The 18,876-nt window shown below is 35.2% G+C and overlaps 2 protein-coding genes across 3 annotated transcripts; both read right to left on the bottom strand.

Moving 5' to 3' along the window:
• Positions 1–438: 438 nt before the first annotated feature.
• LOC134235441 (uncharacterized) lies at positions 439–6,879 on the bottom strand. Of its 2 annotated transcripts, none has more exons than XM_062717574.1 (5): positions 5,823–6,879; positions 5,536–5,667; positions 3,545–3,635; positions 1,863–2,239; positions 439–994 (listed from the first exon to the last, which is right to left on the bottom strand). In XM_062717574.1, the coding sequence occupies exons 1-5, from the start codon at positions 6,757–6,759 to the stop codon at positions 900–902; spliced, it is 1,632 nt and encodes a 543-aa protein (XP_062573558.1). In that variant the 5' UTR covers positions 6,760–6,879; the 3' UTR covers positions 439–899. The 2 variants fall into 2 exon arrangements, with proteins under 2 accessions (XP_062573558.1, XP_062573559.1); XM_062717575.1 differs by having other exon boundaries at positions 439–991.
• Positions 6,880–11,714: 4,835 nt separating this feature from the next.
• LOC134235440 (kyphoscoliosis peptidase-like) lies at positions 11,715–13,154 on the bottom strand. Its single transcript, XM_062717573.1, has one exon. The coding sequence runs from the start codon at positions 12,596–12,598 to the stop codon at positions 11,924–11,926; it is 675 nt and encodes a 224-aa protein (XP_062573557.1). The 5' UTR covers positions 12,599–13,154; the 3' UTR covers positions 11,715–11,923.
• Positions 13,155–18,876: the final 5,722 nt, after the last annotated feature.

Below are 18,876 nucleotides of genomic sequence, written 5' to 3'. Positions count from 1 at the left end.
TTGAGAAGAAGTCGAAAATGTGAAAAGTTTACAGACAGACAGACAGCTAGACGGACGGACGGACGCCGGACAAAATGTGATCACAAAAGCTCACTTGGGCCTTCGGCTCAGGTGAGCTAAAAATACTTTAACATGATCATTCTAACTTACATTTATTCTTCTATCATTCAGGAAAAAAGATGAATATAACAATTAAATCACAGTCAATCTGATGACCAGCATCAGAAAAGTTATATCAAAGCTCACATGTTTTGGTACATACAAAATCCAAAACATACATACAGTAAATTATAATCCAGCTACCGGGTATTTTATTTTTCTAGATAGATGACCGAGCTTTCATTTCATCCGAAAGAAAATGTTATAAAAGCCACTCATTACCACTAGATTTTAAATAACAGTATACAACATATTGTGCACATTAAGTTAACACCAAGAAACAAGCAAACAATTTATTTGTTTAAAGAAATATGTTCATTAAAAACTATTTTCTTCACAATCTCTTTGGGTTTGTGCCCCTTACAACAAAATGAGGAAAGTATTAATATCTATAAGCTATAACAGTTTTAAAAGATTGTCATTTTATTATAACCTTAGGTAACAGTAAAAAAGCGTCTCATGTAACAATATACTACATGTATGTAGCAGATTGGCACTTAGACACTTGATAAAAAATATGCATTTTTTTCAAGGATTTGCAGTTCAAAGAAAATATTCTGAATCTGTTTTTTCCCACTGGAAATGTTTCACATAACACAATTAAATTCTTATCCAATACAGTTATGAATAAATTATAGAAAGTATCCACAGAATTAACAAAATTTTGGGCCAGTAAAGTAATATTCCTAAAATACTGTCATATGTTTTTTGCCAATCTTTGTGTGGGATGATTTAGATTACTATAATGGTTCGAATGGTCTGTCTGGTTGAAATAAAGCATGGAGAGAGAAATGAATGAACTGAGCAAACATTGAAGGCCGTCCCTCTCTCTCTGCTGAAAAAGAAATAAGAAAAAAAACTGTATGGCGAAAGAACAGATGTTTACTAATATATAACGAGACCTATTTTATAATTCAAGGCTACCAAGGAAAGACAGCTTCGAAAAATTTTATTTATATTATTAAAGTGCACTAAAAATTACACATACAGAATCAGTATTGCCCATTTTATTTCTTTATACCAGTAAATGTAATGACAAAATATGTGCAGAATGATGAATCTGTAAAATGAAAGTTGGATAATGGCACTTTTGCAAGGAACAGTTTTTGACAGGGTTGCATAAATTCGAACAAAAATTTCATAAATTATTATTTATATCTCTCGAACTTGTGAAAAAAATTCTTTCACTATACAGTAAAACACGGTTATAGTGAAGTCCTGGGGACCTGTGAATTTAATTCGCTACATCCGTAATTCGTTATATCCGTATAACGAATTCGTATAACCATTATAGCGAATTCGCACTATGCATGTTTTTCTTATGTATTACTACCAACTATGTTAGTAAAGCAAATATTACAAGACATATCTTCGCTAACTAAGGTTTTCTTATGAATTGAATTTTATTTACAAATGCTAAAAGGAAATAAAGTAAGTTTAATTATCATTTTTTTTATAATCTTTGAAGGTTCGTTATAAAAGATGTAAATTTCATTATATTTAACCTCAACGGGACTCAAAATCAGTTTGCTATATCCGTAAATTCGTTATATCAGAGTTCGTTATAACCGTAAAATTTTACAAAGATTTGTTAGAAATTTTGCCGGGGACCCAGAAAAACTTCGCTATATCCGTGAGTTCACTATATCCGTGTTCGTACTAAACGAGTTTTACTGCATATAGTTTAATTTAAAACCCTCTACCTGTTGTGGGCCCCTCAGCACTCTGTGTCGCTGTAGTAACAGATTCCTCCCTCTGTACAGCTGGGTTGACATTCTCATTTTCTGGGGCAGAGCTAGGAAACTCCTCATCTTGGCCCGTGGAATCTTCCAGAAATGAGCTAATACTGAGAGATTCTGCCTCTGGCCCATTAAGTGGACTTTCTTCGTCTGGCCCATTAACTGGACTTCTTTCCTCTGGCCCAGGGTCACTGACCATACTAGTGCTGGAATGACTGTTCAAGGAAAACATACTCTGTGAACTGCGTTTGAATGGAGTAACTGTTGCTACAGCAGGGCTGACTGTGGAACATTGAGCATCTGGTTCTACATCAGTAGAATTCAAACGGGAAGGTAGTCCCCTATGAAACATTGAAGATACATGAACATGTATTAAACTAGAAATATGTCCATAGGACATGAATGCCCCGCTGAGGATATATTAGTAAAGCAACATGAAAATTTGTATGTGTATAAAATTTGATCAGAATATCTAGAATAGTGATGCAGCTGAATTGCTTGTTTGGAAAATATAGGTCAGATCAAGCATCCGAAGCAAGTCTGGTGGTGTCCATCCCTAGATGCATCATCCATGCAAGTTTGGTTCAGGTAGGACTTATAGTTACTTGGGAATGAAAATATAGGTCAGATCCAGCATCCGAAGCAAGTCTGGTAGTGTCCATCCCTAGATGCATCATCCATGAAAGTTTGGTTCAAGCAGGGCTTATAGTTATTTGGGAATGAAAACAAAGGTCAGATCCAGCATCCGAAGCAAGTCTGGTAGTGTCCATCCCTAGATGCATCATCCATGAAAGTTTGGTTCAGATAGGACTTATAGTTACTTGGGCATGAAAATATAGGTCAGATCCAGCATCCGAAGTAAGTCTGGTAGTGTCCATCCCTAGATGCATCATCCATGCAAGTTTGGTTCAGGTAGGAATTATAGTTACTTGGGAATGAAAATGTAGGTCAGATCCAGCATCCGAAGCAAGTCTGGTAGTGTCCATCCCTAGATGCATCATCCATGAAAGTTTGGTTCAGATAGGACTTATAGTTACTTGGGCATGAAAATATAGGTCAGATCCAGCATCCAAAGTAAGTCTGGTAGTGTCCATCCCTAGATGCATCATCCATGCAAGTTTGGTTCAGGTAGGGCTTATAGTTACTTGGGAATGGACCTGCTCCAAAAATTTTAACCTGGTCACTCATCTGGAAAATGTAGGTCAGATCCAGCATCCTCAGCAAGTCTGATAGTGTTCATCCCTAGATGCATCATCCGTGCAAGTTTGGTTTGGGTAGGGCTTATAGTTACTTGGAAATGGACCTGCTCCAAAAACTTTAACCTGGTCACTCATCTGGAAAATGTAGGTCAGATCCAGCATCCGAAGCAAGTCTGTTAGTGTTTATCCCGAGATGCATCATCGGTGCAAGTTTGTATCAACATTTGAAGTTTGATAACACCATCTTGAATGGTATGTTTAAAACTGAGCTAAACACTAATTTAAGAAAAGTGACGTCAAGGTCAAAGGAAAGGTCCGGAATGACAGAATGACGGAAGACGGACATGACAAACACTATATGCCCCGGCCATATTTATGGCGGGGCATAACAAATTCAGCATTGGTAACAATAAAGTAATTGAAAAAAAGTCACAGTATTACACATACCCTGGAAACTGCAGTGCCATTTCTTTCAAACTAGTTTCTTCTCCATTTTGATGTAAGTTTTGATTAGGAGGAGGGCCATCCATACTTGTATCTACAACATAAATTGTGAGTTGACAAAATCTATTGCTGTATATGTATACACTGAACCAAACTCCTAAGTGTTCACCTAACAATTTTTTAAGTTATAAAGAACAAATGCATACAATAAATAATTTCTATAATTCATGGTTAATGATGCATATTTCAGTTGGATGTTGCAAAAATTACATGTAAGTATCTCGTCAGACTTTCAAGCAAAATGTCAAGGACATGATGTAGCCTCAAAATGAAAATTTACATAAAATAATCGCTATAGAATAAGACATTCACTCCCTCTATTATTGCAATACATCCTTTTCTCATGGATACCATGTACCCTTTGAATAGGAGGGTGGACATATCTGCTGCAACATGTACTGCATGGATCTTTCTAAACTGTTGAAATTGTGTAGGAAGGGGGGGGGGGGTTGACATTCCTTTTAAAAGTCCCATATGTTCAATGGGATTCAGATCCGGGGATTTGGCAGGCCAGTGTATCAAACAAATGCTTTTTGGTCAACATTTAGACCCTCCTTAAGCATCTCGTACATAAGTGTACCTCTTTATGGATGATTCAGACTGTTTGATATGATATTAGACTGCTATGAGCATCAATTTGGTGCCATTTTTACACCACTGAAGGCGCTGATTGAAATGTTTCTGAAGTGGTTTAGGATCATGTATGACAATATTTTAAGCTGGATTTGACGCAAAACATTGGCTTCAGATGAAGATCTAGATCACTTCTGGTTTGATTAAATTTTGTCCAATTTGACGATAAAAAATGATGCAAAACTATAGAAAAATGTGTTTAAATGGATTTTTATACTTCTGTTAATTTTTAAAAGTAATATCAAGGACAAATAAACAATAAAATAAAAGTGAATAAAACGTGTGGTAAGGATGATCCAGATATCAACATTCCAACGGCTCTCCCTCAATGGTCATTTTGCCCATGTTTTGTGATTTTTTATACCAGTAACTGTTGTTAAAAATTGATAATGGTCACAAAAAGAAGCTGATTACACAAAACACATGCTGCAAAATACAGATTTATTGTTTTTAAGTTTTGTCACGGTACACTGGTTTTCATCGGTGATAACCGATTTTTTTTAAGATTGATAAACCTAACATACATGTATTTTTTAAATTTAAATAATATTTTATTATGAATAATCATTTTAAAAAATTGAACAGCTAGCACTGCCTGCATGTATATATGTCGTCCATCACCTTGCAAAGAATACCGGTATCAAAAAAGAATAATTTCCTCTTCTCAAAAAATATTTACCAAAGTCTTTTGTTACAAAATAGGGAAAATATTTAGAAATGTAAATATTAAATAATGAACTGAACATCTTTTCTCATTAACCTTATATCTATTGATAATTAATTCCTTGCATATCTACAGTATACATGTACTACATAGCAATACAGAATGTGACGGTGAAATTTTAACTTGAAAGGCTCCTTCTGATTTTACTCAAATTTTCATTCACGACAGGAATTAATCTAGGGAATATCTACTACCAATATTTAACATTTTTCCCCTTAGAGAAAATTTCCCCTGAAGATCTTATTTTCCTCTTTTGATGAGTAAAATATTCCCTTACAATAATAAAAATCTCAAATTTTTTTTTCCGTCATAAAAACTGAAAAATTCATTTTTAAGTAAAAAAATTTTAGTATATGAGAAATATGGTTTAACTTCGTTACTTTATGCACTTTAAATGGTTATAAAAATGCTGAAATTCAATTGGCCCCCAAGCAGGGCCTGCCCTGCACTCACTTGAGTGGTTCCCAGACCCCGCTGATTTTCCCTATTTGGGTAGTTTCCCCAAAAAGCCTAGATTAATCCCTGCATGACAGGTAACCTACGGTATTACAAGTGTAAATTTCATTCAGAACATTACCACTGGCCATGTAACTGCTGGTGTGAGTGATGGGATGGTTTGTCTCACTCAGTCTGGCTCTAATAGCTTCTACTTGTTGCTCTAAAGACAGAGATCTGGACACAGTTAGTGTGACATAGTCTTCACCTGAATCTGAAATTTAAAAAAATATTTGTGTTTGCTAAACACGCTAAATGTCATAATATTTGTAACATTACCTATGTTTTCCTATATGATCCATATATCAAAAGAAAAGAGATTGAGTATCAATAAATCATTTTTCAATTTGAGTATATGCATTATGTTACTTGATTGATTTGGGTATGGTTGCTGCATTGGTGGCACATGTTGCTGTACACTCCTGTCCATTTGAGGTAACCTTGTTTCAGATGTCGTTGTTGTTCTTTGTGCTGAAGAATCTGAATGTCCTCCTAATGGTGATTCAAATAAAAGATTGCTATCAATGCTATCTGTAGGGGAAAATGGATTTCCATTGGTAGCTGACTGAGATCTATTTTGACTGCTGCCATTGTCAGATAAAGATGCAGTGCTTCCACTACTTGGAGTAACTCTTGCTAACTGGCGAGAATTTAATGAGGGTCTGCTGCCACATGGGGTGGTCCCAACTGTTCCATTTGATCTACTTGCTGCTGCAGATATGTTTGTATTTTCAGAAGATTCTCTCATGCCTTGTGTCATATGCTGGGAAATTGAAGGTACTATAAGTTCACCATTAGGTTGTGAAGTCTCCTGTGTTGAAGGTCCATCTAGGGCCCTCTTTAACTTCAACCATTCTTGTTCATTACTCTCCCAATCGTTCACAAAATAGATACAGGTGAGCTGCCTTAATTCTTGAGGAATTCTGTCCTCTGGTACATTTACTGATACTGGAATAACACGGTGGGATGCTACACACTCAGGGCGTATAGATTCGTCGATGAGTTTTTTAAAGGCAGCCATCTGACAATAACGCACCCAACAGTTTTTCAAGAAACCTTCAGTTAAAATCAACAAAACAAATTGAGAGGAATCAACTACTCTGAAAAGTTCACTGAAAACATTTCTTCCAGGAATGCAGTCTCTGTCATAGTAATTATTTTTATCGTATCCCCATCTTGTCAGATGTTCATCGGCCCTCTTAACAACATTCAATGATAGTTCAGTTTCCTCAGTTGAAGCTAAACGTGATCTTGCATGATCGTAAATAATCAGACAATCGTATTCTTTAGTCCTTGTCCTCGACATTTTCCAAATTTGTCGTAAAGATTGGTTCTTCTGGTACCTTAAGGTTCACAAAACGTTATTCCTTGGCTAGGTTACTTTATAAATATAGCTGAAAATCGGATTTCTTGGCCATCGTCTCGATAACAACACGAACTGACGAAGTGACATTTTCAGAACAAAATAATTGGATTGACGAACCCGATCAAAATTGCCACTGGCTTTCTCGCTATTTGCAATACGCGAAAGCTGTATTCGTTCCTTTTAAAAAAAAAAGCTGTAGAAAATTTGATTTTATTGTGGGGGGGGGGGGTGAAATAGAAATTACACATATTACACATACATTGTATTGGCGTTTTTATGTATATTATATGCATTCAATAAATCGTAAAAAGTCATATGTTCTCTAAAAAAAAAATAATAGTAACTCTCTGGCCTAAAGCCCAAATTTATATATTTTAATGGAAATCATGGCAAATTTAATGTAAAATCTAATCAAATAGGTAGAATTTATGTCCCATTATCTACCGTTGACTCCGATATGTCCCAGACTGGAAAATATTTTCAAAACTCTGCCAACAACCATGGATTTCACACTAAACAAACAGATTATAAAATTTTAGATAACTAAAAAGAATAGCATTTTAAACATATTTTGTCCCTTTTTTATATAGTGTTTGAGAGAATATGCACTCAACAATTTCATGATTGGTCTTGAAATGGAGATGTAAAAAACATGATGAAATCTTTGTAACCCCATTTTTTTGTATTGTATTGGTTCCTTTTCTTCTTCCTTGTTTGGGTGAAAGAGCGATATAATCAAAGAGCTGAAAGCTAGGGAAGTATATAGCTTTGCCAATGCATGGGGTAACAATAATCCGGTCAACGGAGAGGAGAGTTTGCTGTTGTCAAATATCCTTTTATGTTTGATTCATAATAAAACTTTGTTTGAATTAAAGTGACAATATGTTACCAACCTTTCAATGAACATTTTCAACAGTAAAAGGCCACATTCGAAATACAGCCCCCCCCCCCCCCCCCCCCCACCGGCAATACTATGTGCCTGTACAACGCGTTGACTTTTTGATTAGCTCACTTGACTTCGCAAGGAAATCAATTCAAAGATAAAATCTATAGGATCAGATTATTCCAAGTTTTTTTTCTTTGCTCGGCGCGCCCCCTTTATTCGAAATTAAACCCATATGCATCTTTCTATCCGAAAAAAAAAACACAAATAAAAATTAAAAAAAAAATGTTTTAAGCACAATCCTAGCATTTCCCATCATCCTTTGAAAATTCTTCTTACATTGAAACTAAGTTAAAGTATTAAAATTTATTTATATTGTGTAAAGTATTAACACAATTTTTTTGGCACAACTCTTGAATAAATGGAGAACTATATAGATACTGATCCTAAAAGAGTTAAATGTGTTTCAAAGATTTGTATTTGTCAATATTAATTTGTTTGTTTTTAATTTCGTAACCTCCGCATCAAAACTTTTCCGTCCGCAGACGATAAAAATAGAATGGAATAGTTTTAAGGATAACCGGGAATTAGCTCACTTGACTAACACATAGCAAAAAGGTGATTAGTCAATTTACACCGATTACTGTGGAATCATAGATTTCGTGGTAATTCTTTTTTCGTTGATACATCTCACGTACGAATTAGCATCCTCAATGAACTAATTAATACGAGTACAATTAATAGGGTTTCAAAGTCAATTTCACTTTTGGTAGAAGATAATTCACGAAATTACGACCCCATGAACCTGCAAAATTCAGTGACACAATCGACAAAAATTGCCCCCTCCCAATTTAATGATTCCACAGTTATCGGGAATTATTCATATGATGTATCGTATATTATTTATTAGTTGGATCAAGGCAAACTTGAATAGGCCAACAGAGGACCTCGTTAAAGTTTTTATCTGTCCTCTCATCCTGAAAATAGATTCTGATCCACCAAAATGTATAATATGCGCTCTAATGATATTCATTTTCTAAATATCACAACGCTTTATATTGACATTGTCATTGATTGTAGGACTAAAAGCTGCTTAGCTGCACTGAATGCACTATTCAATATCAGTTTCTTGGAATTTGTTGCATTCGAATCATGCACTATATGCCAAACATTCAGTGGATAAAAGAATTAAGCAAACCCCAAATTTTTCATAATAAGTCTTTTTATGCCCCCGTAAACGAAGTTTCGGGGGTATATAGTTTTTGTCGTGTCCGTCCGTTTGTCTCTCTGTCTGTCTGTTTGTCCGCAAAAACTTTAATCTTGCACATAACCTTTGATTTAGTCTAGCTATGACTTTCAAATTTCACATGTTTATTCATTGTGACAAGACCTTTCTATGGGTACTATCAAATTTGACCTTTTGACCTTGACCTTGAAGTTTGACCCACTTTTACACAAAGATTTCAAACTTTTAACTTTAACTTTAACTTTATCAAACTTTGGCCATATCTTTTGAACAGTAGATACCAGGACTATTATACTTATTATTTGTATTCTTTGTGGAAAGACCATTCGTTGGATACCAACAACTTTCACCTTGACCTTGGAGATTTCCGTACTTATGAAAAAACTTTAACCTTGGCCATGACTTTTTAACAGTAACGGCTAGTGCTTTCATACTTCACATATGTAATCCTTGTGAGAAGACCCTTCATTAGATACCAAGAATTTTGACCCTTTTACATTTGACCTTGGAGTTTGACCTACTTTAAAAAAGCAAACCTTGGTCATAACTTTTAAAGGGTTAGGGCTAGTGTTTTCATACTTTTCATATTTAATCCTTGTGACAAGCCCTTTCATTTGATATCAAGAACCTTGACCTTGGAGTCAGACCTACTTTTTAAAATTTTTATCTTGGCCATAACTTTTGAAGGGTTAGGGCTAGGGCTTCCATACTTCACAAATGTATTCTTTGTGCCAAGACCTTTATTGAATTCTAATTATCTTGACCTTTTGACCTTGACCTTGGGGATTTCAGTACTTATGAAAAAACTTTTACCTTGGCCATAACTCTTGAATACTAAGAGCTATTGCTTTCATACTTCACATATGTAATCCTTGTGAGAAGATCCTTTATTGGATACCAAGAATTTTGACCCTTTGACCTTGACGTTGGAGTTGACTTACTTTTAAAAAGCAAACCTTGGTCATAACTTTTGAAGGGTTAGGACTAGTGCTTTCATACCTTTCACATTTAATCCTTGTGACAAGACCTTTCATTTGATATCAAAAAGTTTTACCCTTTGACCTCGACCTAGGAGTTTGACCTACTTTGTGAAATTTTTAATCTTGCCCCTAACTTTTGAAGGGTTAGGGCTAGGGCTTCCATACTTCACGCATGTATTATTTTTGGCAAGACCTTTCATCGGATACCAATTACCTTGACCTTTTGACCTTGGAGATTTCTGTAATTATGAAAAAAAAACTTTAACCTTGGCCTACTTTCATATTTAACAATTGTATTTCCAGTGAGAATACCTTACTTTGGCTACCACATATATTAAATTTGCATTTAAGGAAAGTTTAATCTTCGATATGTTGCCATACGGGTGCATCAGTGTTACAAAAACATATCTTGTTTTTTGTTGTTGTTGTTGTTGCAAAAAACAACAACGGTTGGTTAAGGAGCATTCTAGTGGAAGAATAATTGGAAAACTCTAAAACCTCATACTTCGTAAAGATCCTTATTACTATACTGATTACATGTAGGAAATGTGTGTGGCTTTACAACTTTATACAGTAAAATAAAAAAAGTTGTATTCTACATTTATCATTTAATTTCTTAATATTCCTAAACAGGTTTTAGGATTTCCCCACAGACATCTGAAATTACTTATACTTATTTTTTATTTTTATTTTAATACAATAATATATACCCCTACCTAATAATAGGGGGTATGTTTTTTTTATTAAAAGAAAAATAAGTAACGTTAGGTGCTGTGTATCATTAGGTAAAGGGGTATATCTTTTTATTAAAAGAAAAGTAAGTAACATTAGGTGCCTGTGGAAAAAAAACAACTTTGAGTATTGCAGCTTCAGTTTGTACTCTTAACAAGGACCACAACATCTGCAATGCAGTTATCTCGAACAACATAAAAAAGTGCTTACTGGCATTCCAAACACACGTCTATTAAGATTTATGGTTATTATGTTTTCAAAATCATCTGGCAGTAATTTTTGTGCTTTCTCTGTTGTTTTGGAGATTTTTCCAAAATGGCCTCACGTCGCGTGCTTAACAGGTAGCTGATATTAACAATGTGCATTTCATTACTCATATTAAACACATGTTAAACAACTTTAAAATGAGTCAAATGCTGACTGACGTTTTGCATACTAACTGTTAGTCCACTATTTACACACTGAATTGTCGACGGATTTTTCCGTTATTTTCCGATCATGACAAGGAGCACACAGCGGGTGTGACCGGTCGGCATGGGATGCTCATTCCTCCATGGCACCTGATCCCACTTAAGGCGTTTTAGAGGTCCGTTCGTGTTCGCTCTGCTCCTGATTTGTATTGTTAAATGGGCTTTTGAGCTTGAATATTGTTCATTATCTTCATATATTTCAGCATAAGATGATTATATACACTTAATTTCAGAGTATGCAATAGTGAAATTTTACATGGCTTTAATGTTTAACACTGCATGTCAAATATTGTGATTTCAAAGAGGTAAGGACGTCAATCGGCCATCGCCATATTCAAACTTTTCGAAATGTAAGAGGAATCCTGCAATATAAAAGCTACATTCAAAAAAGCGTTTTCCCTTTGATTGAATAAAAAAGATATACCCCCCTCTTCTCCAGACACAGAAAAACACATTTGTGGCTTCACCGATCAAATATGCATATTTTTTTCCATGCTGAAAAAGCAGGAATTAATCATATTACAGGTATGCGATGAGGTCACAATAGCATACTACTGTAAATAATAAAGAATGAAACACGTATCTGACACATTAAAAATAAACGAATTTCATTTCTTGTCATCTCCAAAAACAAAAGGCTCAGCTCTTAATGGAAACATTTTTTCTTAATTTGAAAAGTACGCATCAAACGTTTACGAATGTCTTCAAAACATGGCACAGATATCAAACAACAATAATATCGCAAGAAAGAGCGAACTGAGAAAAAAATATCAACAAACGTTTAATCAAACACTTAGATGGTATATTCCAGTAAAGTGTCAAATTTGTGACTCCGTCCCGATTTGACGTTAAGTTTGACTTTGGCACCAGCAGGGTAGCCAACACTGAAGTCTACATAAGCCTCGTATATATTCGGTTCAACTTGATCCATCTTGATCCAATCTTCGTGAACCTTGAGCTGAACATCCACGGCCTTCGGGACCAAGAACCGGAATTTAACGGACGGTTCTTTAATACCTTTCATAAGCATAAGCGGTTCATAAAGGTAGCACCCTTCCTGTTTCCAAAGAGGATACTGTTTTGGGAACGATTCCACATATCTGTCCACTTTCTGGATATTTAACAGGTAGTTGTAGACATTGATCATGTTTGGCCCAGCTTCAGAATTAGGTAAAGCATAGATCTGAAATTTAAAGAATCCCGTTCTAGGCACAGCAATTGTGAAATGGTACTCGGATCCCTGGATTTGCGTAAGCACAAATTGGTTACACTCTCCCTTTGGATCCACGCCTAAAAGTTTGGTGGTGAATCTCGTTTTCTCGGTTGTTCCTATGACAATTTCCACTTGGTTAGTGTCCGAATGAATAACAGGATCTGGGTGGGATAGAGTGGTCAATCCGTAGGGGTAAAATTTGGCCTGGGGACCGAGGTACCCCTCCGTCAATCGTGGAAGTTCAACTTGCGCCATTGTTACTGTCCACCTGAAATATGCACTTGAGCTGCCTTTTTGTCCAAATTCGTTTTTAAAAAACGTGCGTGATTTTGTTGATCGCCTCAAGGTTCAGAAGTATTTATAAATATTAAAACACGCTTCAATAGAAAGACGGTATTCCCTTAATAAACAAAGTTTATCTCTTATCCCTGGCTTTGATATAAATGTAAAGTAATTATTCTCTCGCTTGTAAGATGCCAGATTGACTAGGAATATGATGTAGGATCCCTCCTGTAGTGAGGCGCTGTGGGACTTACTTATCAGAGAAATCGCCGAACAGCATGTGTAAAAGAGAATGCAGCAGGGGCCCGCACGGGGTGTCTATATATAAATATAGATATCAGCTTTCTCCTTCATTTAATGTAATGACTCAATAAAAACAGATCCATACACGCGGTATCTTCAAAGCGTCATAACAAAATCATTCTGAGCGTGGTTTTTGTTTATTTTTCGAAAAACAGGCGTAAGAGGAAAGGAATTGCTACCCACACATCCACTTCAAGGATACGTTATAAACAATCATTCTCACTTATTCCAGCTCGTAGACTTTCTGCTAGACGTGATAGCTACAACATATGTTTACCGAATTCCAGTCGGCAAATTTTTTTTTGGCAAACCTTCATATAAAGAATATGCATGTTTAAGATCACATAAAAATTAATGGGATATCTAGTGCTCATAATTTTTTTCAAAAAATAATTTAAAGACTACTCCTATACTACGATTGGATTATGGCGACAAATGATAAGTCCTGATCAATTTTATATAAATTTTCAGATTGTCGCATTTTTATATCAAGTAATAAAAATTTCTAGGTGTAGTAAATTGCATGAGAAGCATATGAACTTATTAAATTAATAAGGAAATAGACTTCTGATCAAACAAGACACGAAGTGACATTATTTAACCAAATAAAAATCCACACCATGTACACGAAACATGCACAAGGAAGATCTAGTGTTTATTTTTTAGCTTGCCTCAGCTGAAAGCTCTAGTGAGCTTTTCTTCATGATCACCCATTGTCCATCATCCGTCCGTCTGTAAACTTTTCACATTTTCAACTTAATTCCTCTCAAGAGCCACTTATAAATTGGCCAATTTCAACAAAAGTTGGCACAAAGCACCGGTTTAAATTGTTAAAATGAAGGACAAAGCCTCCCGACAAGGGGAGATAATCAAGAAAAGACAAAAATAGGGTGGTGACACAAATTAAACTTCCGCAAGAATTCGTTTGTGTGCAGAGACTTAGATTGAAGACTATGGGTAGTATGGGTGGGGTCGGTATAAAAGCACTAGGCCCAAAAAGCTGGACCTAATACGTGGAAGCATCCTTGGGTAGTGTAGAATCTAAATTGTTCAAACAATGATCCCCCGGGGTACGGCAGGGCCACAATAGGGAATCCAAGTTTTACATTGAAATATATAGGAAAGATCTTTTCTCAAGAACTACCGGGCCAGAAAAGCTGAAACTTATGTAGACGCATCCTTGGGTACTGTAGAATCCAATTTCTTCAAATCACGACCCCCATGGATAGGGCGGGACAGTTATACGGAATTCAAGTTATATAGGAAAAATCTTTTAAAATCTTCTTCTAAAGAACCATTTGGCTATGAAAGCTGAACTTTAAATGAAAGCATAGATGGGTAGTGTAGATTCTAAATTGCTCAAATCATGACCCTCAGGAGAAGGACGGGGCCACAATAGGGAATCAAACTTTAGCATTGAAATACTTTATTAGAAAAATCGTTAAAAATCTTTTCAAGAACCACTGATCCTGTAATGCTGAATCTTATGTGAAAGCATGCTGAAGTAGTGTCAAGCCAAAGTTACTCAGGTGAGAGTTGTTGCCTAAGGGCCTCTTGTTTTGTGTTTGTTTTTTTTTTTTTAAATAATTTTAAAATATTTTTTTATAAACTGCAATATTAATATTTATCAAGTTTCTCATAGGCTAGTTTCTACCTGCATGAATATCAAGGAAGTTAATGGGGCATATAGCTCACCTGAGCACAACTGGCTAAAAAAAAGAGGGGGGGGGGGGTAAATTTTAATCTAAACTACCCAGGGATTCTTCCATACCAATATGACTAAGGTGACTATGTGAATCTTTGATTCCCCATCGTGGCCCCCATCCTATCCACGGGGGTCATAATTTGAAAAATTTTTTTTACCGGAGGATGCTTCCAATGCAATATTACCGATGTAAGGATTGTGTTTACTTTATACCCAGAGGCAGAGAAGGGGATTTTCAAAGAAATCATGCATGTTCACTATATAATCAGTTGAGCCCCGGCCTAACCAACAGGAACCCCCTGACCCCGGGCTCACACATTTCACAATTTTTGAAGAGGCTTTTTTTGTATTTAGGTTGTTTCCTTAAGACAAAGGGGCAAAGGAGAAGATATCCAAAGAATTAATGCATCTTACAATCAAGATTCCCACCCTAAAAGCAGAATTCCTAACCCAGGGACAATAAAATTTACATTTTTGTAAAAGGTGCACTTGCTCATTATAACCATGCACACAGTTCATTACCTTCATACCAGAGAGGAGGAGAAAATGTTAAGAATAATTGTATTTTCACTATGTAATCCAATAAAGCCTAACACCAGAACCCCTAACCCTGGGGCATTTAATTCACAATTTGGGAAGAGACAGATATCATCATTACTATGCATTTACATGTACTTTGTTTGCTTAATACTAGGACCAGGAGATATTTTTTATGCCCCCTGATAGAAAGATCACGGGGGTATATTGTTTTTGCATCGTCTCTCTGTCTTTTGTCAACTTCAAACTAGCCCCTAACTACTGAGTAGGTGGGTTATGGCTTTCATCCTTCATATGTGTATTCATTGTGACAAGACCTTTCAGCTGGTATAAATATTTTTGACCTTATAAATATTTTTGACCTTGACCTATGAGTTTGACCCACTTTTTAAAAACATTAACCTTGATCATAACTCTTGAACAGTTAGAAATAGGACTTTCATACAATCTGATTAAAATCAGATCCTTTGATCCGCTCACATAGATCGCTACACAAGGATCTGAAGAAACCCCATTCGGGGTCATCTCCTTGTGACCTTTGAATTATCCAATCTAATGTTTACGTAGGAGAATTGGAAAGTATCTCGGAATTCAGTTACAGAGGGAAAAGGCCCTGATGATACACGAATGGAAAAATCATGACCTAGTTTCTGTAGCCTGTCAAAAGAAGGACCACAGTCTTTTCTGTACAGTAATATAATAAGTACTTCCTTTTGTCTTGTTTTTTAGCTCTTTGTTTTGTACGAAACAATAAAATCTTCTCCGCAGCTATTTTCACTTCTAATTTTGTTTACCCGAATGTCCCTTTAGTACAACCTCTCTGATTGGTCAAAATTTTCATGAATATTTTTATTAGAAAGGTCACCAGAAGATGACCCTGAATGGGGTTTCTTCAGATCCTTGTGTAGCGATCTATGTGAGCGGATCAAAGGATCTAATTTTAATCAGATTGGACTTTCATATTTCACAGGTGTATTTCTTGTTACAAGACCTTCCTTTGGGTACCACCACTTTTGACCTTAACCTTTGGACTTTGACATGAATTTGGGATAATTCAACCCTTGCCATTAAACTGCCATACGGAGGCATCAGTGTTTCACAAACACATCTTGTGTAAATGATGCAATTTACTATCAGTACATATATTCAACAGAATCTCACCTTGACACCAGAACCCCGACCCTGTGGTAATGAAATACAGTGTATTGGAAGAGGGCTCAATGCTTATCATAATCAGGCGAACAGTTTTAATGCTTGATATCTGGGATAGAATAAAGAAAATTTTTAATGATTCCATTAATTTTGATGCTTTTAGCCCCACCCCTCAGCCCTAGTAGAGGGACAAGTTTAATTCCCCTTCACTCATTGATGCCATATGCCACAACTGGATGAAAGGTTCCTAAAAAGAAGCTGACGATGATGCACACCAGTGGACAAAAACAGATAGATTACATGATTAACCTAGAGGCTAATAATGGCTTTGCTGTCCTAGAGAAAGATTTTTTTGGTAGAGTGTGTATATTTCTATGTAAAACTTTGTTTGCCCATTAATATTGTAACCTCACTCTATCCCCAGGGGTCATCATTTGAATATACACTACCTGAAGATGCTTCCATATCAATATGACAAAACATGGCTTTGCTATTTTTGAGATTTTTTCCTATACAAAACTTTCATCGTTCATTATTGGCCCCACCCTTCCCCTGGGGGTGGGGGTTAATGATTTGAACATATTTAAATCCACTCTACCTTTAGATGCTTCCATATCAATATGACTAAGCATGGCTTTACTGTTCTTTCCAGATTTTTTCTAAACATTTTTGTGTGACCCTTCAATTGAACATGAATTCCCTTTTACAAAGAAACATTTGTGGCAAGTCTAGTTAAAATCGGCCTAGTGGTTCTGTTGAAAATGTGATAAGTTTATAGACAGATAGATGTACATTTAGCTGACAGATAAATGTGATCAGAAAAGATCAATTTTGCTTTCAACTCAGGTGAGCTAAAAACTTTGAAGAACAGAAGGGCCTTTACTCATATTAATACTCAAGTGTCGTACAGGTTTTAATTCTAAACCCTTTTTCGTAACAACCATTTAGGCCCCCAAAAAGATGACACTTGTGTGAAAGCTTCCTGACATGGTATTCAAGTCATGGTCCCAGGAGTAAGTAGGGTGAGGTCATAATTCAAAATAAAAAAATTTACATATGAATATATAGGGTGGAAATATTAATAATCTGAACTTCATAGTGGCATTGTTATGATAAGTGATATTTATATGCAAGCGTCTTCAGGTAGTGCAGATTCAAAGAATTTTCACAGGAAGGCCATGGGGTTGGTGGGATGGAGTCACTGCTCTGAAGACCAACAGGACCAAGGTGAATCATGTGAGCAATACAGTCCATGGGCCTCATTTACATACTGTACACCAAATTAATTCGCGATTTACCAGGGGCAAAGTAGTTTGTGACGATTAATTTTTATGATCAAGCCTTTTTTTAAAAATCTGTTGTTAATAGACACAGAGACTTTAAGGATTGGTTTGCAGCAAGAAATATTCGCCAATGATGAGACTCTAGCGAAAATTTCTCGCACACAAATAAAAGCTGGTTTACAGTACTCAATGTAATCTACAAGTATCTCTGACACATATTATCTTCATCCCATTTACATATTAAAACATACAAATGTCATATAACATTTATTTTTGAAGAATAGTTGATGTTTATATTAAAATTTAAACCATTATTTATACAGTTTTTTGTATTTTTACTCTACAAATAATATGTTGTTAAGGCAATACTGAGTAAGTTAGCTACCTGCTACAAAAAAACTAAACAGATTCAGTAATAAAAAAACAAAGCACCAATAATATTTTTATGACAAACATACTTTCCAATGTGGAAATAAAAAAAATACAGTGTTCACACATATGTTGAAACAAAAAAGGGCATAGACATTTCATTGATTGCAAATGGTAAAAGTAGTGAAAAATGATCATTAAAAACGGTCTTTTATTTATTTTTACTTAAAAAAAAAAAGACAGAAAAAGTCCTATGAAGCATGCTTACAAATAATTCTACATTTCAAAATCAAGATCAAAATACGGGCAAATTCATTTCAAAAGAAAATAACTCATTCAAAAATAAAATTTACTGAATAACATACTTCTACCCATACTCAAAATGAGAACGCTGTGATAACAATATAATTATTAAAAGAAATATACAACTTCAATTCAACATGGTGCACAGAAAAAGATTAATATCCCAATTAGCTTTACTGATTCACAGTTTAGGATAAATTAAAATTATCAAGATCTTATTCTGTCAGTTCTGGAAATTTCGAAGTCCAATTTTGTTAACCAGCAATATATATAGTTCTAGCAGTCAAGAAAGAAAACAAGAGACTATCTAAAATTTAAAAAAAAAACTTTTTAGGCAAAGGAAAATAGGAGTAAAATTTTTTTATTTCTATGAAAAGTTAAATTAATTTTTTTTAATGCAAAGATGCTTAAAATACACATTAGAGGTTTATGGGAACAAATATCTTTTTTGAAGTATAAGGACTTTTAGGCACCATATATCATTTTCACGTTTTCATAACTAGATAAAATTATAATAATTAAAATTAAATACGTTATACAGCTCTGCACACATTTTTTGGATCTTACTTGGTTTTAGAGAATTTGATCTTCTAAGCTGT

This window comes from Saccostrea cucullata, unplaced genomic scaffold (assembly GCF_032062105.1).
Source record: "Saccostrea cucullata isolate Sc308-1 unplaced genomic scaffold, CSIRO_AGI_Scuc_v1 ctg446, whole genome shotgun sequence".
NCBI lineage: Eukaryota > Metazoa > Mollusca > Bivalvia > Ostreida > Ostreidae > Saccostrea > Saccostrea cuccullata.
Note: the sequence above shows the minus strand (reverse complement) of the source record. Positions and strands in the feature narration are given on the sequence as shown.